Source organism: Sorex araneus, chromosome 1, assembly GCF_027595985.1.
Source record: "Sorex araneus isolate mSorAra2 chromosome 1, mSorAra2.pri, whole genome shotgun sequence".
NCBI classification, from domain to species: Eukaryota; Metazoa; Chordata; class Mammalia; order Eulipotyphla; family Soricidae; genus Sorex; species Sorex araneus.
In genome coordinates this window covers 302,587,387-302,610,754 of record NC_073302.1, presented here as the reverse complement: position 1 = coordinate 302,610,754, position 23,368 = coordinate 302,587,387, and the positions used below count along the sequence as shown (strand labels likewise).

The window sequence follows — 23,368 nt, the reverse complement described above, 5'->3', positions numbered from 1 at the left end:
TTTCCTTTGGTTTGGGCTGCACCTGGTGGTGCTCAGGAGGCACACTCCTGGCTCTGTGCTCAAGAGGACCACTCCTGAGGGTCTCGGGGGGACCCTCTGTAGTGCCAAGGATCTGCCCGGGGCCACCGCCTGTCAGGCAAAGGCCTTATCTGCGGCATCACCTCTCCAGCTCCCTTGACGGTTTGTTTTTATTTTCGTTATTTCTTGGGCCCCGAGCCAGCTGTGCTCAGGGTTAACTCGTGGATCTGCACTCAGGGATCATTCTTGGGGCACTTGGGGGACCCGAGGGGGTGTGGGGGAATCAAACCTGGGTCCACCACGTGCCAGGCAAGCGCTTTACCCCCTGTGCTATCTCTCCGGCGCCCCAGCCAAATGCACTTTTCAAAAACAGAACATAGAGGGGCTGGAGAGATAGCACAGTGGGTAGGGCGTTTGCCTTGCACGCGGCCGACCCAGGTTCAATTCCCAGAATCCCATATGGTTCCCAAGCACTGCCAGGAGTAATTCCTGAGTGCATGAGCCAAGAGTAACCCCTGTGCATTGTTGGGTGTGACCCAAAAAAGCAAAAAAAAAACAAACCAGAACATAGCTTAGGAACTGTAGAGAGTAGAGAGAGCATAAGCTGTGGCTGGGGGGCTTCTGTTTTGGCTTCTTTCCTTTGGGAGCCCTCCCCCCCCACCCCCCCGTGGAAAGCTGTCTGGGAGAAGCCAGTGGTTCCAGGGGATCGGTGGCAGGAAGAGCTCTCGTCCCTAGCGTCTGGGTTTCCGCTCTGCATCAGGTCAGGCCGTCCTCCACACGCGGTGCTCCATGCACGGTGCTCCTGGCAGAGCCCTCAGCTCCACACCCAACGCTCTCCCGGGGCCACTTGGGGATTTCGAGCCCACTCCTTAGGCGGCGGCCTCCGCAGTACTGACTGGGAGGGAAAGACGCTGTCAGGGGCAGGGGGTGCCAGGCTCAGGGACCCTCTGCCCCGCCAGTCTGGGAGAAACCGAGCAACAGAGGGAGGAGAATCACCTGGCTTAGGGGTCTGAGCAGCCCGTGGGAAGATGGACCGTCTGGGTGGGAGGGAGTGAAGCTTCCTTGTAGCCTGGCTGGGGTGTGCCAGTGGAGACAGGTGGACGGAGGGAGGGACCACACCACCACGTGACCCAGTGCTCAGGCGAGAGGCCGCCAGCGAGGCCAGCGGTGAAAGCTGCCTGTGGAGTAAGGGGGCTCTCATCAGCACAGAAGCTATGTGAATTATCAAGTAAAACTATGTGAATTATCAAGTAAAACAAAACAGTGACCTCCAGTGGTGTAACCTGGTAGGCAGGCCCCTAACGTGTCCCTCGGGGGAGCTCCCAGGGGGCTGTGCCTCTGCCCAGTGGCCAGCATGCACGGGGGCTTCTCACAGGCCTGAGACTCCTGCCCGCATACATGACACCCAGGACAAGGCCGGGGGAAGGACAGTCCTCACCTCTCTGGCCTGGGACGTTTGGAAGCTGTCAAGGTCTTGGGAGACGAAGACTCAGGAACCTTCTAGAAGGAAGTAGAGGTGGGATTGCAGGTTGTACCCTGGAACACAAACATGCCCCTGCCCGCCAACCCCGTTTCTCTAAAGAGCATTTGAGAAGATGCCAGGATCCGAAAAGGTCTCAGCTGGTGGCCGTGTACAGCATTAATGTCCTGGTTCTGGTCGTCGGAGAGCGTTCCTGGAGTGGGACGGGCTTGTCCCGGAAAGGTCTGGCTGAAACACTTAGGAGTAAAGGGGTGTGGTGTTCCCGGGAGCACAGAAATATGCAGGGGAGTTGTGGTGGGGGTGGTGGTGAGAGAGAGAGAGAGAGAGAGAGAGAGAGAGAGAGAGAGAGACAGAGACAGAGACAGAGACAGAGACAGACAGAGACAGACAGAGACAGAGAGACAGAGAAGAAACGGAGAGAGACAGAGAGACAGACTGAGACAGACAGAGACAGAGAGACAGAGAGAAGGGGAAGAGGAGAGAGAGTAAGAAGGACAAACAAGGCCAGTGTTGAATGTGCCCTTTGAGGAAGCGGTGACAGTCTAGGGGTTTCTCCGCACTGATTTTGCCCCTTCCTGTAGGCTTACCATTCCTTCCAGGTGGAAATCCATGAGAACAGCCGTAGGAACCCTCCCGCGTTGGACTGGAGGTTCTGTTTCCTCAGGGCCCGCTGTGAAGCCTCAGTGGGTGAAGCCTTTACAGGTCAGGGCTCGGGCGCCTTTCAAGCCTGTATCTGCTTTGCCTGGTGGCAGGGAAACGTTTCATCTCCCTCTGCAGGTGCTCCAGGAAGGCTTCCGGCTGGAATTCTAAGTGTCTGGAACATGCTAGAGAGAGTTCTCTGTGTTCTCTCACTCTATCGTTACCACAGCGCATCCTGTGCTTCTGCACCCTTTCATTCTGGTACTTATTGTGCTTTTATACTATGTCCTATTATCTGCCATAAATCCTCCATGGCCAAGGCGCGCGCGTGCACACACACACACACACACACACACACACACACACCCCACACCCCCTCCCCCCCTACACACACACCCTCCTCTATCTGGAACCTGATCTCTGATCTAGGCCCTGCTCTGGAGCATATACACAAACCCTGCCATCAGGGACCTCACCTCCTCACTCCTCTTTTCAGAGGGACGATGAGGAACGGTGGTGATAGGGCAGGGGTGAGGCAGCAGGCTGGAGAGAGACAGGGGTGAATGTCACCAGGCGTGAATTGAGCTGAGATTCCTGCTTCTCTAAGGGCATATCCACCTCACACACAGCGTCCACACATCTACAACACATCACACATCATCACACCTGCCATATACTTACATCACACGCATACACACACCAGACACCATACACGTCACACATCATCACACCTGCCATATATATACATCACACACACACACCATCCACATCACACACATCACAACTGCCATATACATCACACGTATACACATATCACACACCATACACATGTCATCACACCTGCCATATACTTACACGCATACATACATCACACATACCACACACATGATGCATCATCACAACTGCCATATAATGCACACATACACACATGACACACACCATACACACCACACACATCACACCTGCCATATACATACATCACACATATACAGCATAAACACCATACACAAGACATCACACACAGTTATCATGTACCATACATAAGACATCATACCTGCTCTATACATATATCACATACACACACCATACTGAATCCATTTCTCCTGCATCACACATCCACACACATCACACATCATAAACCTGTCATAAGCGTGCATCACCCACATATCATGCACCATACACAATACATCATATACATACATCTGATTCTTGGCTTCTGTAAGAACAGTTCAGGCTCAAGATCGTCTTATCAGCCTTCACTGCGACCCTCACATCTGCTGAAGCCAGGGCAATGCCACGTTCAGAAAAGTGGCTTTTAATTAAAAAGAAAAAATAAGCAAAGAACTCCCAGTGCACTGCAGCCCAACCAAGTACCAAACTCGTTCTAAAACAAGTTGAAACATTTCAGAAAATGACAACTCCACTTAGGACATATATTGGATACTGAGGTCAGCTATTCTGTTCAGCTCACTGTCACTGTCACTGTCATTCTGTTGCTCATCGATTTGTTCGAGTGGGCACCAGTAATGTCTCTCATTGTGAGACTTATTGTTACTGTTTTTGGCATATCCAATACGCCATGGGTAGCTTGCCAGGCTCTGCCGTGCAGGCTAGATACTCTCGGTAGCTTGCTGGGCTCTCCGAGAGGGATGGAGGAATCGAACACGGGTCGGCAGCATGAAAGGCAAATGCCCTATCGCTGTGCTATTGCTCCAGCCCAAGAACAAAGATATTTGCGGAAAAAAAATACTAAAGATGGGAGAGGGCAGAGCTTAGGGGTAGAGCACTTGTCTTGCCTATGAGGCCCTGAATCTATTTATTTGCTTTTTGAGTCAGACCAGGGGCTGCTCAGGGGTTAGTCCTGGCTTTGCACTCAGGAATTACTCCTGGCAGTGCTCGGGGGATCATATGGGATGCTGGGGATCAAATCCGGGTCGGCCGCGTGCAAGGCAAACGCCCTCCCCGCTGTGCTATTGCTCCGGCCCCTGGAGGCCCTGAGTCTAATTCCTGGTTCTGCAAGGTAAATACAAATAAATAACAGGGCTCGAAAGATAGTACAGGGGCAAAGACACTTGCCTTTCATGTGACTACAACCCTAGCTCAATCCCCGGCATGTGGTATGGTCCCTTGAGCCCCTCCAGGAGTGATTCCTGAGCACAGAGCCCAGAGTAGCGCTGAGCATTGCTACATGAGAACCCAAACACCCTCCCCGCTAAGATAGATGGTTTGATTCCTTCCTGCACTCCGGCTAGCACAAGGAGGGGAGGCAGGCAGGAGCAGGACTACACTATTTCTCCCCCAGGCATCATGAGAACTGAATCTGGAAATGAGATTCATGCAGGAAACCCTGGAAGAAAATGATCACTAGTGATCATCACTGTCTGGACCATTTTGATTGTTCACAGTAAGGAATAAAAATGACTAAAAGTGTTTCTCCAAGTTCTGCCTCTTCAGGGATTCCTTCGGGTCCAAATAGAAGCAAGACACTTCAGGTGCAGGAGTTTTTATGATTTTTCTTTTCAGAAAAAAATACACATTATTTTGTTTTTGGGTTACATGGGGCTGTGCTCAAGGCTTCCTCCTGGCTCTGTGCTCAGGGATTATTCCTGACAGGGCTTGGGGTATTGTATTCGGTGTCATGCAAGGCAAGCACCCTACCTGCTGCACTATCTCTCCAGCCCCTAAAAAATATTTTTAATTCAACTTTATAAACAGTCTCTTTAAGTTGCATTTACTTTGCACCATCAGGCTATGCAGGTTTACAACTCATTTTTTTTTTTTTTTTAGTGCCACACCTGGCGATGCTCAAGGCTTACGCCTAGTTCTGTGCTCAGCGATCACTCCTGGCAGTGCTCAGGGGACTTTATGGGATGCCGGAGACCAAACCTGGGTGAGCCATCAAGGCAAACACCTTCCCCCTACACTCTTAATCCCGCCCTAGAATTTGAAAGAAAAACACTTAAGAGAACCATTGTGTGAAATTCGGATTTTATTGCTCTGTTAATGCCATCAGTCCATACAATTTTCAGTCAACAGACTTAGAAAATATACTAGTGTCCCACAGACAATGGGCACATCAAGACCATTCACCTTTTTACATCCCAGCCCCCTGCAAGTCTGCACATTTCATAGAAAAGGAATAAAAACATTTCATTGGCATTTACTAGCAGCATTCTCTGTCATCTCTGAGTCATGACTGATGCCCTGGGCTCCAGAGTCACTGTTCTCTCTGTAAATGGCTGGAGCAGTTGCAGTTTTGCTTTAAAAAATTTTTTTGGGGGGTTAGGGGACCATGCCCAGTCTTGGGGGTCAGTCTTGGGGGTGCCCCAGGTCAAGCATCTCAACTACACCGTGTCCCTCGGGCGCTTCTGTACCTTTATAAACAAAAAGGCAAACACACCCTCACCAAAAAAAAAAAAATGAGACTCTAGGGTGTCCCCGGTTACAAAGATGCTGAGACTGAGAAATACATTCAGGTACTTGAAAAGGTGAGGCACTGGAAAAAGAAAAACAACAAACCAAACAAGATTTGAAAGATGGCAGTGGCCGAGTGACATCTCACACTTTATGTCACTGATACACCAAGAATAGCACAACACATTGGATGGGATGTAAAGTAGAAGGCAATCGATCTCGATAAAAAAAATCTATCTATACATATATATATATACATATATATGTACATGTATATATGCACATATATATGAATATATATACACTAGCACACAAGCTTCAACCTGTAACAACATGTTAATGATCTCTTATACAGGGGCTTAATGGCTCCAAGGTGAGATACAACAATCTTCATACACTTTCCTCTAAAGAAACATTTTTGGATCATTTTTAGTGGATTATTCATAGCAAGCAATACAAAATAAATTAGCATCTGCCTTTGGGGCAGGCTTGGGTGGTGGTGGTAAAATCTGAAATAATGATGGTGGGAAAGGGGTAATGGTGGTAGGATTGGTGTTGAAATATTGAATGGAATCGATCACTGTGAGCAACTTTATGAAAAAATTAAAAGATGGCTTAAAACATGGAGAGGACTTTGTTGCCAAAATGCATGGAAGCCTGGTCTCCCCCAGCGCACAAAGGGTTAAGGCAGCACACTCCCCCACCGCTCAGGAAGCCGCATCTCTGCTCCGATGCTCATCCACACACGCGGTGGACTTTTCTATTTTCCTATTTCACATGCCCCTGATCAAAGGTCAGACTCAAATCAGAAGTCTCAACCAATATTAGTTATTTTTCTATTTTACAGTTTTGGTGTTTGGCCATTCCAGGCTCCTGTGCTCAGGGCTGACTCCTTGTGCAGTGCTCTGAGATCATCCTGGCAGGGCTTGGGACCTTCGCTAGTACCGGGAATCGAACCTCCGCTGGCCATGTGCAAGGCAAACGCTTTCACCCCTGTGCTATCTCTCTCGCCCCAAACTAAGAATGATATATTAAAAAACAAAACAAAACAAAACGAAAAGCTGCTTACCCAGGCCAAGTGAAAAGGAACTACAAAGGCATTATGAATCAAGTTCACAGGCCGGCGTTTAAGTTTCTCCGAAGCAACTGATGCTTCAATAACGCTGAGAAAGAGATGCGGCCCTTTCTTGGCAGTGCTTTGGGGCCAGGGCTGGCGGCGCTCAGGGCTGACTCCTGGCTTTGTGCTCAGGGAGCACTCTTGGTGGAGCTCAGGGGAACCATCCTTGGGTTGGCTGTGTGCAGAAACAGGGACCACCTCTCCGGCCCGAGATGCAGTTCTGATAAGGGTGTCAGAAGACCTGCTCGCACAGTATTTTGCTCCATTGACTTGAGTTTGAAAAGGGTTTTATAACCCTTTCCAAAAAATAGAGCCAGGCGCCCAGGATGCGGCCTGACAGTAAAGCTTGTGTGCTGTCCACAGGAGGACGTGGGCTTGAGCCCTGGGCCCCTTTCCCTCCCCCGCCACCCCCTACCATGAGAATCAGCGCATGTAAATTTAATATCTTATCTCCCCCCCCCCCCCCGCCCCTTTATTTCCATTTGCAAAGCTCACGAGCCCTCATCAAGTATTCTAAACAGCAACACTTTCACCTTTTATTAAGGCAAGTTTGTGAAAATAATTTAATATGACCAAATCTCTTCATGAACTTTCTGCTTACAACGTTTTTTTTTTTTTTTAAATGTAAGAAACATACAAAAAAATTGTATTTTATAAAAATCCACTTCGACGCCAGAAAGAACGGAAGCTTTTGAACCCAGTTTGCTTCTGCCAAGATGCCCTTTTGCCTTGCCCACACTCGGGGCTAGTCGTCCTCTTTAGAGCCAGACTTGCTTAGCTATCGAGAGAGAGAGAAAAGAAGGTCAACACGTGGAAGCGGGTGAATTTGTTGGACTTCATTTGCTATTAGAAGCCAAGATCTACAATGAGCAAAACAACAAACAAGGTCCAATGAGCTTGTCACATGACCTTCAGCTTTCTCTGGGGTCAGCTAGACAAACTACTCTTCCTCTCATGCTACTTTCAGGATCATCGCCAATATCAGTAGTTATATTTTGGACCAAGCTGCGATGTGCTCAGGTGCTCGTCCTGGCTCTGTGCTTGCGGGCCACTCCTGGCAGTGCTCGGGGGACCAGCCGGACAGTGCCAGGGATCGACCCTGAGTTTCCTGCATCAAAGCATGAGCTCAGCCCACAGTGCTCCCTCTGGCCCCAGATCCTGCCACTTCCAGACAGATCCCTTACACATAAAACCTCAAGGGAAGAAGGGAGGCGGGAATCCTTCACAGCTTTCCAGGAAATAAACTGAACCCCCAAATACATGAAAAGCGCCCTACATGAAAGGTTCTTCTGGGGCTGGATCCATAGCACAGCGGGTAGGGTGTTTGCCTGGCACGTGGCCAACCCGGGTTCGATTCCCAGCATCCCATATGGTCCCCTGAGCACCGCAAGGAGTAATTCCTGAGTGCAAAGCCAGGAGTAACCCTTGAGCATTGCTGGGTGTGACCCAAAAAGCGGAAAGAAAATAAAAGGTTCTTCTACTCTTCTTTCCTATTAAGATTCATTAAAAAGTTTTAAATTATGGTAAAAAAATCAATTGCATTTTATCATCTTACTCATGCAATTCTTAAACTGGAAAATATTATAAAGTTTTTGTTGTTATTATTTTTTTTTCTTTTTGCTTTTTGGGTCATATCGGCGATGCACAGTGGTTATTCCTGGCTCATGCACTCAGGAATTACTCCTGGCAGTGTTCAGGGGACCATATGGGATGCTGAGACTCGAACCCAGGTTGGCCGTGTGCAAGGCAAACACCCTACCCACTGTGCTATCGCTTTAGCCCCTATTGTTATTTTCGTTTTTGAGTCACACCTGGCACTGCTCAGGGATTAGTCCTGGCTCTGCACCCAAAGATCACTCCTGGCAGGGCTTTGGGGATCCTACTGCGTGCCGGGGATGAAACCCAGGTCGGCCGTGTATGAGGCAAGCACCCTAACTGCTTGGCTCTGCCGGGAGTGATTCTTGAGCAAGCTGGGTGTGCCCCCACCAAAAAAGTTAATTAAAAAAAAAAAAGGTATTGTTCATTCTTCTGATTACACGGCACTGGGACAGATTTTTCCATCATCATTAATAAAAAAAAGGAGTGTTTCACACTGGGGCAGCAGGCAAGGAGAGGGAGGGGTAGCGAGAGACACTCACATGCTGAGCACCGGGCAGGGAACAGACGTCCAGGAGAACGCAGGCCGCGGGGAGACATGGAAGAGACAATGGTCAGGATCTGCTCGCTGTGCTGCAGAGACGCCTCGGGCACTGGCAGAGCCTCGGTGCTTCCCTCTCCACCCCCCCAGGAGAGACTCAGTGCTCCCCTTCACACCCCCCAGCAGAGCGCTGGTGCTCCCCTTTCCTCAGCCCCAGGAGAGCCCTGGTGCTCCCCTTCCCTCACCCCCAGGAGAGCCTTGGTGCTCCTCTTCCCTCACCCCCAGGAGAGCCTCGGTGCTTCCCTCCCCACACCTCCAGGAGAGCCCTGGTGCTCCCCTTCCCTCACCCCCAGCAGAGCCTCAGTGCTCCCCTTCCCTCACTCCCAGGAGAGCTCCGGTGCTCCCCTCCTCACCCCCCAGCAGAGCCTTGGTGCTCCCGTTCCCACCCACCAGCATGGCCTTGGTGCTCCCCTTCCCTCAGCCCTAGGAGAGCTTCGGTGCTCCCCTTCCCTCACCCCCAGGAGAGCCCCGGTGCTCCCCTTCCCTCACCCCCAGGAGAGCCTCAGTGCTCCCCTTCCCTCACCCCCAATAGAGCCTCGGTGCTCCCCTTCCCACATCCCCAGCAGAGCCTTGGTGCTCCCCTTCCCACACCTCCAGGAGTCTTAGTGCTCCCCTTCCCACTCCCCAGGAGAGTCTTGGTGCTCCCCTTCCCTCAGCCCCAGGAGAGCCCCGGTGCTCCCCTTCCCTCACCCCCAAGCATGGCCTTGCTGCTCCCCTTCCCATCCCCCAGCATGGCCTCAGTGCCCCCCTTCCCACACCCCCAGGAGAGCCCCGGTCCTCCCCTTCCGTCACCCCCTGGAGAGCCTTGCTGCTCCCCTTCCCACCCCCAGGAGAGCCCTGGTGCTCCCCTTCCCACACCCCCAGGAGAGCCCCGGTGCTCCCCTTCCCTCACCCCCAGGAGAGCCCCGGTGCTCCCCTTCCCATACCCCCAGGAGAGTCTTAATGCTCCCCTTCCCACACCCCCAGGAGAGCCCCGGTGCTCCCCTTCCCTCACCCCCCGGCGTGGCCTCCGTACTCACCTTCACCACATCCACCCAGTTCCATCCCCTGGGAAGTTCTCCTTTGTGGTCTAGAAGTCAAACATCGTAATTTTACTACGAGTACCTCAGTGATTCCAACACTCAAGCACTCCTAGACGATTCCGAAACACCGACAGCAAAACGCTTACGTCGCGTCTGCTCGGGTTGCAAAGAAGAGCAGACGGTGCCTGTGAAGCGTGAGCACTGTTCTCCCGGGGGAGTCACCAAGCCTTTCAGGTGGGGCCTGCTCCTCACTGACCCCGCCTTCCACTCAAGATGAAACCTGCTCTCCCGGGGGAAAGGCTGCCCCGACACGGAGGAGGCAGTGCAGGGAGAGGCCGCAGCCCTCCCGGGAGTGGCCAGACCCTGCTCACGCACACGGCTTTCCCGCGGAGTTCCACAGAGGGGCCGGAGACCTAGCACAGCTGGTCGGGCGCGTGCCTGGCAGGGCGGCCAGCCTGGTGCTCCATCCCGGCATCCCACAGGGTCCCCTGAGCACCGCCAGGAGCAATCCCCGAGAGCAGAGCTAGGAGTAAGTTCTGAGCACTGCCCACGGTGGCCCAGAATCCAACAGAGGGAGCTTCCCAGAGAGCGAAAGCCTGGGCGGAGTCACTGCTGACGGCGTGCGGGTCTGAGGTCACTGTCGTCAGAGAGGAGCCAAAGTTCTAGGAAACAGGCCGCAGTGATGGCTAACGACCGACCGGCTGCTTCCACTGTGACCAGCCAACAGTACAGGCCATTAGGGCTGACTGCTGGGACTGGTGGCAGGCCACGGCAGACACGGGGCCACGCAGAGCCGGAACTCCTTACACAATCTCCTCTTCACCTCCCCAGCCCTCCAACGGTGTCTCCTCCGATGAAGGAGCGGGAGTATTTTCAGTGTGTAACTGTGACCCGGAATCATTTCCTACCCAGAAGTCCCAAGGATAAAGGGCGCTGGTCTCCTAAGTCTATGTATTCACCGTGTCTTCTTGGGCCACCCCCGGGCTCTGGAACCAGGGATCACGCCTGGTGGTACTTGGGGAGACCATGTGGTGCTGGGGAGCATACCAGGGCAGCATCAAGAAGGGCAAGTGCCTGCCCCTCCCCTGGCCCCCCAAATCTACTCCTTCCTCCCCCGCCCATGTTAAAGTGACGCATTTCTGTGGTACAGACAACAACAGATTACCAACCTGTTTTATCTGCCAGCTTCCGTTTCTGGGCTTTGGAAAGTTGCTCTTTTTTGTCTTTTTTCTTACTCGATGGGGCTGAATTCGGAGTTTCGACCGAGAGGATATTGCTTATGGATGTCTAGGAAAAAAGACCGATGCTTAGATTCGTGCCGAGGAATACGCCGAGTTCCACTTAACAGAAGTGCCTTCGGAAAGGAGTCTCTGAGAACCTTCTAGAATGAGCTTCTACATTTAGGAAGAGAATCCTGTCCCGTTCCACTTGCCTGTTGAACCCGCACATCGTTGGCTTCCATCGTTTCCAAGTTCAAGGGGCCCTGGGTGGTGCCGAGTCGGCCCTGGGTACCTTCCCAGGAGTCCCATGGCCCCGTGGGACTGAACCTGCCACCAGGAGTGATTCTCTGTGTCCAGAGGGCACAAGACAGGTCAGAGAGCCGTGTTCTGCAGAGGAACCACGCTCTCACGGGCCTCGCCCAACCCAGCCAACTTGCTATTACTTGGAAATTTCAGGGTTTCTTTAGGACAATCACAGGGACCCACACACAACATCCTGTTTCCCCGGGGAATGAAGAAAGCCCTGGGAACACGGAGCTCATTGGTCCAAGTGTGCAGAAGGCAAAATTCACCAGGCTCCATAGCTACCCCCAACTGCCACAGGTATCTTATCTCGCACCCCCTGACCCTTTTCATGACCTTACAAAGCAGGTGAAACTGTCCTCCCCGCCACAGGGACGAGGCGCCCGAGCCCAGCGAGAGAAGGAAACCCACCAACGGCCTGGAAGGGAGCGGTGCTGTGAGGGGACCCGGCAGCCCGTCCCCGAGCAGCTCCACCCCCAGCCCCGATGGCACCATGTTCTGCCGGGGACGAGGACGCCAGGACACAGGAGGGGCAGGCAGAGGCCTTCTTGGGTGAAGATCACAGGCCGGGGCCAGCCAAGCGCAAAGGACTGCTGAGTGGACTTCTCATGTGGGAGCCCCGGGCTCCACACCCAGCACAGCTGGGAACCGTCCCTGAGCACCAAGCAGGGGGCCCCCACACCCGAAGGAGGAGGAAAAGGGAAAGATTATGATCTGCATCACAAAACTCCCAGCAGGGGCCAACGGAAGATCCTTTAGCATGAAGGGGTCTAAGACAGTGGTCTGCATGCAACCCCCCTAGAGAAGTACTGGCCAGGCGCTTGGTTATCACTGCTTGCCGGACACATGATGGTCCACAGGGGCAAAAAGGCAGAAGCAGCTGGTCTAAGACATGGACGTTTCGGGTGCCAAGAGATGACTCTCTTTCCTGGAGTCAGCTGCGTAGTGAAGCTTCCTCAAGCTGCGACTGCATGGCCGACCACGAGAAGTACCTGCTTGCTTCTGCCCTATCTCTGGCAAGAACCCCTGAAACCCCTGGAACTTCAGAAATGCTGAGAGTCACAAAGGCGCCTCTGAGATGCTAACGGGAGGGGCAGCACCTAAGCCAGGAGGCAGGTGGCCAGGGGAAGCACTGGCATCCAGGGCTGGCACTTCCTGCGCCCGTCTCGGGGACGGAGGACACAGGCTGAATGCACCCATCTCAATGGGGGATCATTTCATCCACTCCTCCCACACCCAGCAGACCAGTGTTGCCTAGGCACTGACCCACGGTCTGAAATCCTGAGTATCTCAGCATCGTCAAGGCGTCATGAAGGGATGTGAAAGACAGCCTTAAGCTCTACTACATAGTCTTCATACTGAGGGATAACTATCTAGAGACTGAAATTTCCTTGTGTTTTTCTGGTTCTTGGGGGTCACATCCGGCCAGTGCTCAGGTCTCACTCCTGGTACTGTGCTCAGGGATCGCACTTCCTGGGGCTCAGTGGGGGGGGACCATACGGGATGCTGGGGATCGAACCTGAGTCTGTTGCGTGCCAGGCAAGAGAGTTCTTGCCACATAAACTCTCTGGCCCTAAAACGTCACTGAAAAGCAAACACAAAAAACCTCTCTCTGATGAAATAAAACAGCAACTCGGGAAATGAGTTATTGCTGGGGAAGAGAACTGGGGTGGACTGGAAGGGTTGCTGGCCAGGCAGGTGCCCGGCTTCCTGTGCGAGCCGGCTCTCAAAGGAAGTACCCAGAGCCCGCCAGAAGTCAGGAGGTGCATTTTCTGGAGCAGAGTGAGAAGGACGGGCGGCCGTGGGCGACGCTCACCGTGGAGGTGACGGGGTGGTGGTTCTCCATGAACCGCTCCTTGTTGTCCTTGGCAAACTCAAAGAGTGTATAGGTCATGGCGGTGCCCAGGTTCACGTCCACGGCCTCCTGCAGCTGGGCCAAGATGCTCTGCTTCACGGCGGGCGAGCTGCGGTGCACAGGGGACAGGCCGCTGAGCGCCACGCCAGTGCCGGGGCGAGAGGAGAGGCCGGAAGCGGAGCTACTCACATGGTGTTGTTGAAGAAGGCGTTCATGGAGATGATGGGCGGCGTCTGCGGGTAGGTCTCCGTCCAGGAGATCTCGATTAAGAAGGCTTTGGGGTCCCCGTCTTCACCTATCTGGAGGAAAGGGGCACTCTCAGGCTGGTAAGACAGGGTGCCAGGGCAGAGCGGGGCCGGCCCGTCCTCCCCGTGCCGGACTCCCCATGCTCGTTACTTGACCAGAAATGAAGGATTCCCAGGGGGGATGAGGCTGACCTGGAACTTTCTCAGTTCTGCCAGAATGACTCTGTTTTCTACCTAAGGCCGATCTCTGCACCCAGCCCTCTGCTTCTGACACGGCAACCTTTCATAGCTTTGTTTCCGAAGAGCTCTGTGAGTACGAAGACAAGATGGAAACTAGGGAGGCGGGTCAGAGATCTGGAGCACATGCCCGGTATCCTAGTATCCTAGTGGCCCCGAGTCTGATGCCCGGTATCCCAGTGGCCCCAAGTCTGATGTCCAGTATCCTAGCGGCCGAGTCTGATGTTCCTTATCCTAATGGCTGAGTGGCCAAGTCTGATGCCCCGTATCCCAGGAGCCCTGAGTCTGATGCCGGGACCCACTAGGAATTAAAAAAAATTAAATGAAAAAAAGAATATCTTTTTAAAGATTAGCAGCAGAATTAAAACTTTTCTTACCCTATTCCTTGATTAAGCTTTATTTTCTAACATTTTTGATTGTTTGATACTATTAAAACAAGTCTACTTTCCTATCTTTTCTTCCTTTTCTTCTTCTTTTTTTTTTTTATTTACTTTTGGGTCACACCTGGTGATGCTCAGAGGTTACTCCTGGCTCTGCACTCAGGAATCACTCCCGGTGGTGCTCGAGGGACCATATGGGATACTGGACGGAGATAGAATCCAGGCTGGCCATATGCAAGGCAAATGCCCTCCCCGCTGTCCTATCTTTCCAGTCCCTCTCTCTTCCTTTTCAAAAGTTTCAGAATCAGGTTTTCAAAGGTTGAAAATAAGTAATGTCAGGATGATCAAGTTTTCATTTAAATGTGCATGAAAATCCAAACATATAATAACACACTTATTTATTTCCTTTTTATGTTACAGTGGGTAGGGCATTTGCCTTGCACGCGGCTGATCCAGGTTTGATTCCTCTGTCCTTCTCAGAAAGCCTGGCAAGCTACTGAATCTCGCCTGTACCGCAGAGCCTGGCAAGCTACCTGTGGCATATTTGATATGCTAAAAACAGTAACAAGTCTCACAATGGAGATGGTACTGGTGCCCACTCGAGCAAATCGATGAGCAACGGGATGAGAGTGACAGTGACAGTGATTTATTTCCTTTTTGGTTTCAGGCCCTGTTTGTGTTCAGGGCTTAATCCTGACTCTGTGCTCGGGATCACTCCTGGCAAGGCCAAGGGGCCCAGAGGCGTTACTTCGGGTCAAACCCAGGTTGGCTGCATGCAAAGCAACCTCACCTGCTGTACTCTCTCCAGCCCCAACAGGTAATATATTAAAGCATTAAAGGTGCCAAACAAAATTGGCGTTTCTGGCACCCCTGCGTCTATTTTCAGCAAAGCAGTCATCATGCCTATTCAAGCCAGGTCTTACCCGATATTGAAACGAAACTGGACTTAATTCCCGAAAACTTTCGTCTCCTTCATAAATAGAACGTAATGCTTCCAGCTCCATCTGAAAGACAGGGATCACGCGATTCTGTTCAGGGGCTTAAAAGGATTAGCAGGGGCTGACTGACATGGCGTCAGGAGTGGTTAATATAAGGACAACACATCCACACATCACAGCACCTCCACCTTCAAACCAAGGCCAGGCACTCTTAGCACTGAAGGAGCGTCTCGACTCCCTTATCCTCACGTGGGTCCTGGGATGAAGAACCCTTTATATCCCATGCCCTGGGGTTCCTTTCCCAAAGATCCGCACTGTGAATTCTACAAACAGGACTGATAATGGCTGGATTTTTTTTTTTTCAATCATACCCATCGATGCTCAGGGCTTCCTCCTGGCCCTGCACTCAGGGATCACTCCTGGAAGGCTTGAGGGGACCCTATGGGATGACGGCGATCGAACCCAGGTTGGCCACACGCAAGATAAATGCCCTGGCCGCTGTCCTACCGCTCTGTTTCCCCTGGCGAGGAGCGTGATGAGCTGAGGGCCACCGGTGAGGCATCTCGATGCGGCAGAGCACAGGTCAGGGGCCAGGCCATCTCCCAGGGTCTTCCTCACCACCCGAGGGATTCCCAGTGGATTCAAAAAGAACTGAGCTAGGACAGAGCACCCCCTTCGGCGGCACGAACAGGGCTGCTCTTGTCATCTCTGCCCTTCTCTCACGCATGATGCACACTGACAGCAAAACTGGCAACAGGAGGGGCCAGCCAGTCATGTCGGTGGCAGGAAAAAAAGAGAACACGAAAAGTCTGGGCAAAATCACCGACCTCGATGGAAAGAGCATGGCCGCAGTGGAAGAACTTAAAGAGATTCCAAGTCGGGTGACAGCACACTGCTGGCCAGGACACGGCCCGCACAGGCTTCCAACCACAGGTGCCGAATTGTGGATGATCCATTGGCTTCAATGCTCCGGTCATCAGTAAATCTAACCACGCAATACTGAGACTCGAGGGCTGGAGTGATAGCACAGTGGGGAGGGGGTTTGCCTTGCATGCGGCCGACCCGGGTTCAATTCCCAGCATCCCATTTGGTCCCCCAAGCACCGACAGGAGTGACCCCTGTGCATCACCAGGTGTGACTCAAAAAGTGAAAAAACAAAAACACACACACACAAAAAGAAACTGGGGGCTGACAATCACAAAGCAGGTATGAAGTTATAATCTCTTAAAATGCGTAATTGTGTGCGAGAAGGGATAGAAGGGGTCCACAAAAGGAGGTCAGGAGTGCGGGGGTTAAGGCCCCTGCCTTGCACATGGCTGGCCCGGGTTCAATCCCTGTTAGCACCCGGTACCCTGAGCACAGCCCAGTGTAGACTGGGTCTTCTCTGGGGCTGCACCAGGCCTGGCCAGGTGGCTGAGAAGGGCTGGGAGAGGCCTGGCCTCCTGAGTTACACTTTCAAGGGGGGCACCTCTGGACTCCTCCCAAAAGGGTGGGCTCTCCTGGAGAAAGGTTTAAAGGGCCCATTAAGTATGGGGAGGGCAGGGAGGCAGTTTTGAAAGCCAACAGAGGGAAGAAGGGTGAAAGAATCACCGTCCACATGGGAGATCCTGGGGCCCCTCGCCGGTCTGGGGCTGTCCTGACTCAGGGAGGTGGCCCTAACTGAGGTGGCCGGGCTCTGGGGCACTCGGGGAAGCGTTACGTGCTGGGGTTCGCAGTGACAATGGTCCATGCTGTGGTGGGGAAACTCACCCTAGAGGGGAAGCCTGATAGCACCCAAACTGGAGGGACTTTGGGTCTGAGTTGTAGACTCCCCCCCACCCCCCCACTGCCTTGCCAATCCAGAGACTCTACACTTCCACGTATACAAGTGCTCTCTTCTCAGCAGCTCAGACTCACAGCTCACCTAGTCTACATACTGGGTGCAACCCCTCTGCCCCTCCCCAAAGACCCCTCCTGGAGAGGTCCCTCCCACACCCAGCACCCCTTCCAACCCCACCTTCCCCATTCAGTGTCAACGTGGAACCCCCCCCCCCAAATTCCGGAGGCACAGGTGTGCCCTAAGGGAGCCAGGGCAAGGATCTCACCCCCAAATCTAGCCTGGAACTGGGCTGGCCGCCCCCAGCCCCTCCAGGGGTGCGACTCACTCCCTTGACCCTCTGGCTACCGTTTGGGAGTGTCACAGTATGTTTTTGCGTTGAGCCACACCTGGCAGGCCTCAGGGATCCTTCCCGGTGGGTCTGGGGGTGGTGGTGGTGGGAGAATCGAACCCAGTTCGGCCGCGTGCCAGGCCAGCGCCCTCCCCACTGGACTCCGCTGGATTCTCTCTCCCGCCCCAGGGTGACCAGTGCAAGGCGACCCACGGGGACGACGGGAGCCCCAAGGACACACGCTAAGGCGACCTGGAGTGACCGGGGGAGGTGGGAGTTGCAAGGAGTACCCCCGCGCGGTGGGCGCGGGCCGAGGTGGCCCCCGTGGTCAGCACGCCCCTCGGGGCAGGACCCCCTTCAGCCCGGGAGGACACGTGTCGCACCCGGGCCTCCCTGCACGCACCCGTCGTGCTCCCCGGGGCCCCGGAGGGTGTCCCGGGGGCGGGGGGCGGCCAGCCCGGGCGGGCACTCACCTCCTGGTCCTCGTTGGCACTCATCGCGCCGGTCACCGGGGGTCCCCCGCGCCCCGACTCCTCCCCAGCGGCGGCGGCCACGCACAGGCCCCGCAGTCGGGGCGTCCTCGGCGGCGGGAGGCGACACAGCTGCGAGCGCCGCGACCCGGGGGTCCCGCGCGCCCCCGGCCCTCGTGGGGAAGGGGGGCAGTACGGGCTGCGTCGGTGGGGTAGCTGGCGGGGAGAGCCGCGGGGGGCAGCGGGGGCGCCGGGGACGCCGCGGGGCTGAGCCAGGCTCCGCCCCCTCCCCGCCTCCTCGCGCCTCCGATTGGCTCCTCCTCGCTCCACTCCTCCCCGCCGCGCATCCACTAGGCAACGGGGCCACCAGTGACGCCGCTGTGGGCTCCCGCGCGGCGATTGGCTCCGGGAGCTGTCACTCGGACGCTCCGCGCATGCGCAGGGACATTCGGGGAAGTCGCGCCCGCTTGGAGCCGGCTCCGGGGCTGTGGCGGCGGCGGTGGCGGCTCCGGGGCGTCGCTGGGCCTGGCGTGCGGGGACAGCGCTGCCCGCCTCCCCCGCTCGTCCTCGCCCAGCTGCCGCAGCTGCGGGCCGGGGGCGTGTGTGCCGGGTGAGTCCGGGCGCGCTGGGCTCGGGGCGGGGGCCTGCGCTTCCTCTTGCGGTGCAACCCCGGAGCGGCCCCCTAAGCCGAGACGCACCTGCCCTGGGACCCCCCCACCCCGGGCGCTGGGGGCAGCGGTCGGGTCCGGGGGGTGCATCTGGGCGGCCGCCTGGCCGTCTGTAGACTTACTTCTCCGCCTTTTCTCCTTGGAACTTCCTGGGCAGAATTCTGCACTCCTTGGGGTGAGGCTCCCCCAGCGCTAACCACCTGGGGAGGCTGTTTGGTGCCAGCTGTCCACCGCTGTCCTGCACCCACCTGACCCCGCGCTGGTTTTCTCCTGGTGATGGGACCGAGCTGAGCCCCATCCTTGCTTGCATTGTCTCCTGCGGCCCCCGCACCTTCCATTCATTGCAAACACAGTGGCATCGTTATTTTAATTATTATTCTTTTTTAAAATAAAAGGCCTGTCTCAACCAGGCCACCTTTCCCTACCAGGTTTCCCCTGCTTTTTCAGAGCCTGCCTCAAGGGTCTCTCCGTGCCAGCCTCCAGATGACAGCTCCCACCAACCCTGAGCCCCCGAGTTGTCCCCTGCTGCCCCGGCCTCCTTGGTGTCATTCTCTGCTCCTTGAAGGAGCAACTTTTCCTGTCCTAGGAGTCACACGCCTCCCTCCCCCCCCCCACCACCTTTCCATCTGTTCCTGGTGGGTGTTCCTCCGTGTCCCACCCCAGGGGTGCAGGGTGAGCTACACCGTTTCATGCATCTGTAAAGCAGTTAGAGGCAGCATTTCCCGTAGCTTTTATACAGTTCCTTGGGTGTGTGTGGGGGGGGGGGGGAGGGTGGGCAGAGTGACAGTGACGCAGAATCCACGCTGTCCAGTGCCGGCCAGCTTCCCTGAGCCTGTGGAGTGGGTGAGCCCTGGTTGCCAGGTGCTGTGGGTAAGGGAAGCCATCCCTGAAAAGTACTTCAGGAGAAGAGGTTAAATTGGGGGTCTTAGAATCCCGCCCATCTCTGCCTAGTTTTGCTACACAGGTGTGTAAAGATACACATCATGTTGTGTATTTTCCTCTGGGCTGCACTGATGGAGCTGTTTCTAGCACCCCACACCTCTGGGTTAGGGTAGGCCAGGTAGGCCTCTGCTTGACACCAGACTTCTGGGTATCAGCAGAGGTCTTTAAACCAGCTCTTAATTTTTACCCCCAGGTTTCCTAGAACCAGAACGTTTTTCTTTGATTTTCTCGAGGTGGGGGGCTCATACCAGCTGTGCTCAGGGCTGACTCCTGGTTCTGTGCTCAGGGCTGATTCTTGACAAGGCTTGGAGGAATCACCCATGCTGGGGGTCGAGCCTGGGTCTACAGTGTGTAAGACAAGGGCTTTACCTGCTGCACTATGGCTGCGGTCCCCTAGGATATTTTTCTTTCAACGTGTACTTCTTTCTTTCTTTATTTTTTTTTTTGCTTTTTTTTTTTGGGTCACACCCAGCGATACTCAGGGGTTACTCCTGGCTTTGCACTCAGGAATTACTCCTGGCGGTGCTTGGGGGACCATATATGGGATGCCGGGGATCAAACCCCGGTCGGCCGCGTGCAAGGCAAACGCCCTACCCGCTGTGCTATCGCTCCGGCCCCAAATGTGTACTTCTTTAGCCTTGCAGCTTGAGCCCGAGCCCCATGTTTATGTTGAAGGAACTCTGAACTATCTAACTACAGTAGGCACGGACGTCTAGTAAGTGTCCCACGTCATTTGTTTTGTAGCACTCCGTAAAGGTAGAACGCCTTGAGGTCTTTTTTAGAGTCAACCCTCCATTCAAGGGCCTGGGAGACAGTGCAGGGATTAGGGCGCAGGGCCAGCTTGCCGATGACCCTAGCACCTCGGGGTCCTCTGAGCGTTCCTAGGCGATGCCCTGGCGACTCCTGAGGGGCGCTTAGTGGCCTTGTTGGACTGGAGCAGTGTTCCCTCAGACCCTTGCATTGAACCACCGGCCCGACTGGCTGAAAATCACTCATGGGGCTCCCAGGCCTCGTGAGCACTGCTTGGGAGCCCCCACCAAAAAATAAAAATAAAAAAGTAACAAACCACTAAACAGCTCTGTGCGGGCCAGGGCTTAGCTGCCTGGTCGGGTCCCTGCGTTGCATGTCTGAATCCCTGGATCGGACCCCTTGGTTTTGCTCATCCGGGGCTCCCCGCTTTTCTTACCAAGTGGACCTGAGCTCATTTTGGTCTCAGCACTGGGGTCCGCCGAGAACGACATTGGTGTATGATGCCGGACATTGGTGTGTGGTGCTGGCATTCTAGGGGGGATGGTGCGGACCCATATTGTGTGTTCTGCCTCTCTCCTAGGCTGCCGTCACACAGCGGCCTTGCCGCCAGCCTGGTTCTCTCGGGAGAGTCTCGACCGCCGAGTTTGGGACATGAGGAATTTCTCTTAAGTCACACCGGTGCTCTCCTTCGGAATCGACTCTGAGGTGGCTCTGCTAAAGTGAGTGTGCTCTTGGATCTGTGACAGCCGAGTCTCAGATAACAAACACAGCCTGGCCTCCTGGATTCGACCGCCCATCCTTTGCTTTTTCCCTTTAAGCAGTACATTTTGTAGGCACAGTGTAGGCATGGTTCCATAAATAACTAGCATATTATTTAAAAAGAAAAAATCCCAGGAAATGAGATGTGAGCGGTCACAGAGAGATGAGTGCTGACAGCTGTACTTTATTGTTTACATAAGTCAATATCTTTTTCTTATTTAAATAAGTGAAATAGGTCATTCCTTTAGGCCTGTTTTGATGTGGTCACTGACTGTTTCCTTGGCCTTTATGCATTCGTGTGCATATTGAAAGTAGCGGCGTGTCTTCAACTTGCACACAGCCTTTCTGATAGGAAAGATTTTGTAACAGTCGAATCCCAGGGGCTGGAGTGGTAGCACAGCGAGGAGGGCGTTTGCCTTGCACACAGCCAACCCTGGTTTGATTCCCAGCATCCCGTATGGTCTCCCAAGTGCCTCCAGGAGTAATTCCTGAGTGTAGATAGAGCCAGGAGTAACCCCTGAGCATTGCCAAAAAAAAGCAAAAAAAAAAAATCGAATCCCAGTAGCTGTTGCTTTACATTAAGTCTAATTTGGAGATGGCCTTTCCCTTTTTTTTCTTTTCTTTTCTTTTCTTTTTTTTTTTTTGAGGGCAAATTGTCTTATAAAATGTACTTGAAATGAATATGTACATTTAGGCCTCTAAAGCATGCATTTATTAAGGAACCCTTAACATTTTGCTATTTTATTTGGCATGCTGTTTGTGGGGTTTTTTTTTCCCCAATGAATTACCATGAGATACGGTTACAGACTTACAAACTCCCTTTCTTCTTTTTCCCTTTGGACCACCCCTGGGGGCGCTCAGGGGTCGCCCCAGCCCTGTGCTTGGGAATGACTCCTTGGGGTCCGGGACTCTCTGGAGCACGGGGGAGGGGGGCCCGGCAACCCTGGGTGGTCATGCGCCCTCCCTGCTGTGCTTCCTCCCCAGCCCCTGTGTGTTTTCCCTTTGGGTCTCCTCTCGTGCCTCTGGACCGTCTGGTTTAGGCTCTGGTGTCGGGGAGGAGTCTGGGGGTTGCGACATGCTGGTGACGGCCCTCACCTCTGTGCTTTGTGTTTCAGAGCCCCTGCATCTCCCACCATGAGCCCCACGCAGTGGGACTTCCCCGTGGAGCTGTGCTGCCGGCCCATGGCGTTTGTGACGCTGACGGGCCTGGACGTGGTTTACAATGCAGTCCACCGGGCCGTGTGGGACGCCTTCTGTGCCAACCGCAGGGCCGACCGGGTCCCGATCTCCTTCAAGGTGTTGCCAGGGGACCACGAATATCCCAAATGTAGACCCAAGGTAATGACAGTCGTACTCCCTGAGGGGCCCCTATGTGTGTGTCTGCACGCGTGCTTGGCTTCTGGGATCTGTGTGTGTGTGTGTGTGTCTGTGTGACTGTGTGTCTGTGTGTCTGTGTCTGCATGCTCGCGCACTTTGTTCCCATTTGCTCCCAGAAGGCTGGGGGCCCTCTGAGCTTGCATGCGTGTGTGCACGTGTGTATACTTTGTTCCGAGCTCTGGGTGTCTGCGTGCATGTGTGTGTATGCAGTTTGTTCCTATGGTCTGTGCTTGGAGCCCTCACAGCCCAAACACACACATAGACTCTGTGTTTGTGTGTGTGTGTCTATGTGTGTGTATGTGTCTCTGTGTGCTTTGTTCCCATAGTCTGTGCTGGGAGCCCTCTGAGGTTGTGTGTGTGTTTGTATTTGTCTTTGTGTGTGTGTGTGTGTGTGTGTGTGTGTGTATGTGCTTTGTTCCTGTGGTTCGTCTTGGGGAGCCCTCTGAGGTTGTGTGTTTCTGTGTGTTTGTGTGTCTATGTCTGTGTGTGTATATGTGTCTGTGTGTTCTCTGTTCCTGTGGTCTGTGCTGGGAGCCTCCTAAGGTTGTTAGGGGACTTTTTTTTTCTTTTTGTTTGTCTGTGGTGCGCAGGCCTTTCTCCGGGCTCTGCACTCAGGAATCGTGGTGCTCAGGGGTCTATATGGGATGCTGGGGGTTAAACCTGGGTTGGCCCCTGTATTCTGGCTCTGGCCCCTCAGCCCTCCTTGCTCGTCTTTTGTTCCTTGATGTGGACGCTGGACCACCAAGAGCTGGAGAACCTGCTTTGGTGCAGGCGGTTTGGTGGGCTTCGAGGCATTGTCTGCTGTCCCCAGGGCTGACACATTGCCCAAGTCCCTCCCTCCCTCCCTCCCCACCCTGGGGCTCTGGTGCTGACCCCCCAGCCACCGCTGCCCCGGCTGAGATTGGAGCTTGGGGCCAGGGAGGCAGTACAGAGGGTAGGGGGCCGGGCCTTGCCTTGTACATCCAGTTCCATCCCCGTCACCCTGTCTGTTCCCCTGAGCACTGCCAGGAGGGATTCCTGAGCACAGAGCCCTGAGGAAGTCCTGAGCACGTCTGGGTGAGGCCCCAGACCGCCACCACCCAGAGGAGAGGAACCGCCCTCCCTCCTTCCTCCATCCTCAGCCAGGGCTGGTGCCATCGGGCATTGAAGCCATGTTGAGTTTTTGGCGTGTTGCTCTGAAGCAGCTTTTG

General features: G+C 54.2%; 2 protein-coding genes across 3 annotated transcripts in view; one reads left to right on the top strand and one right to left on the bottom strand.

The window, feature by feature from the left end:
- Positions 1-7,131: 7,131 nt before the first annotated feature.
- Positions 7,132-17,977, bottom strand: RWDD4 (RWD domain containing 4). Of its 2 annotated transcripts, none has more exons than XM_055138016.1 (7): positions 17,686-17,977; positions 15,051-15,131; positions 13,455-13,564; positions 13,227-13,374; positions 11,057-11,174; positions 9,885-9,934; positions 7,132-7,446 (listed from the first exon to the last, which is right to left on the bottom strand). In XM_055138016.1, exons 1-7 carry the CDS (start codon positions 17,707-17,709, stop codon positions 7,414-7,416), a joined length of 564 nt encoding a protein of 187 aa, XP_054993991.1. In that variant the 5' UTR covers positions 17,710-17,977; the 3' UTR covers positions 7,132-7,413. The 2 variants fall into 2 exon arrangements, with proteins under 2 accessions (XP_054993991.1, XP_054993980.1); XM_055138005.1 differs by lacking the exon at positions 7,132-7,446 and adding an exon at positions 8,447-8,809.
- A 152-nt stretch (positions 17,978-18,129) lies between these two features.
- The window catches only part of TRAPPC11 (trafficking protein particle complex subunit 11), a 37,693-nt gene continuing 32,454 nt past the window's right edge, over positions 18,130-23,368 (top strand). Inside the window, exons 1-3 of the mRNA XM_004614687.2 lie at positions 18,130-18,292; positions 20,623-20,761; positions 21,917-22,139. Coding sequence (XP_004614744.2) covers positions 21,936-22,139 — 204 coding nt within the window. The 5' untranslated portion in view covers positions 18,130-18,292; positions 20,623-20,761; positions 21,917-21,935. The remainder of the gene's footprint in view (positions 18,293-20,622; positions 20,762-21,916; positions 22,140-23,368) is intronic.

What these genes read in the sequence shown, in the direction of transcription:
- RWDD4 (XM_055138005.1), bottom strand. Translation starts at nt 17,709, where the DNA reads ATGAGTGCCAACGAGGACCAGGAG. An exon ending in GCCTTCTTCAACAACACCAT is followed by an intron (nt 13,375 to 13,454) that starts GTGAGTAGCTCC and finishes TGTGCACCGCAG; the next exon opens with CTCGCCCGCCGTGAAGCAGA. An exon ending in GAAGCTGGCAGATAAAACAG is followed by an intron (nt 9,935 to 11,056) that starts GTTGGTAATCTG and finishes TTTGACTTCTAG; the next exon opens with ACCACAAAGGAGAACTTCCC.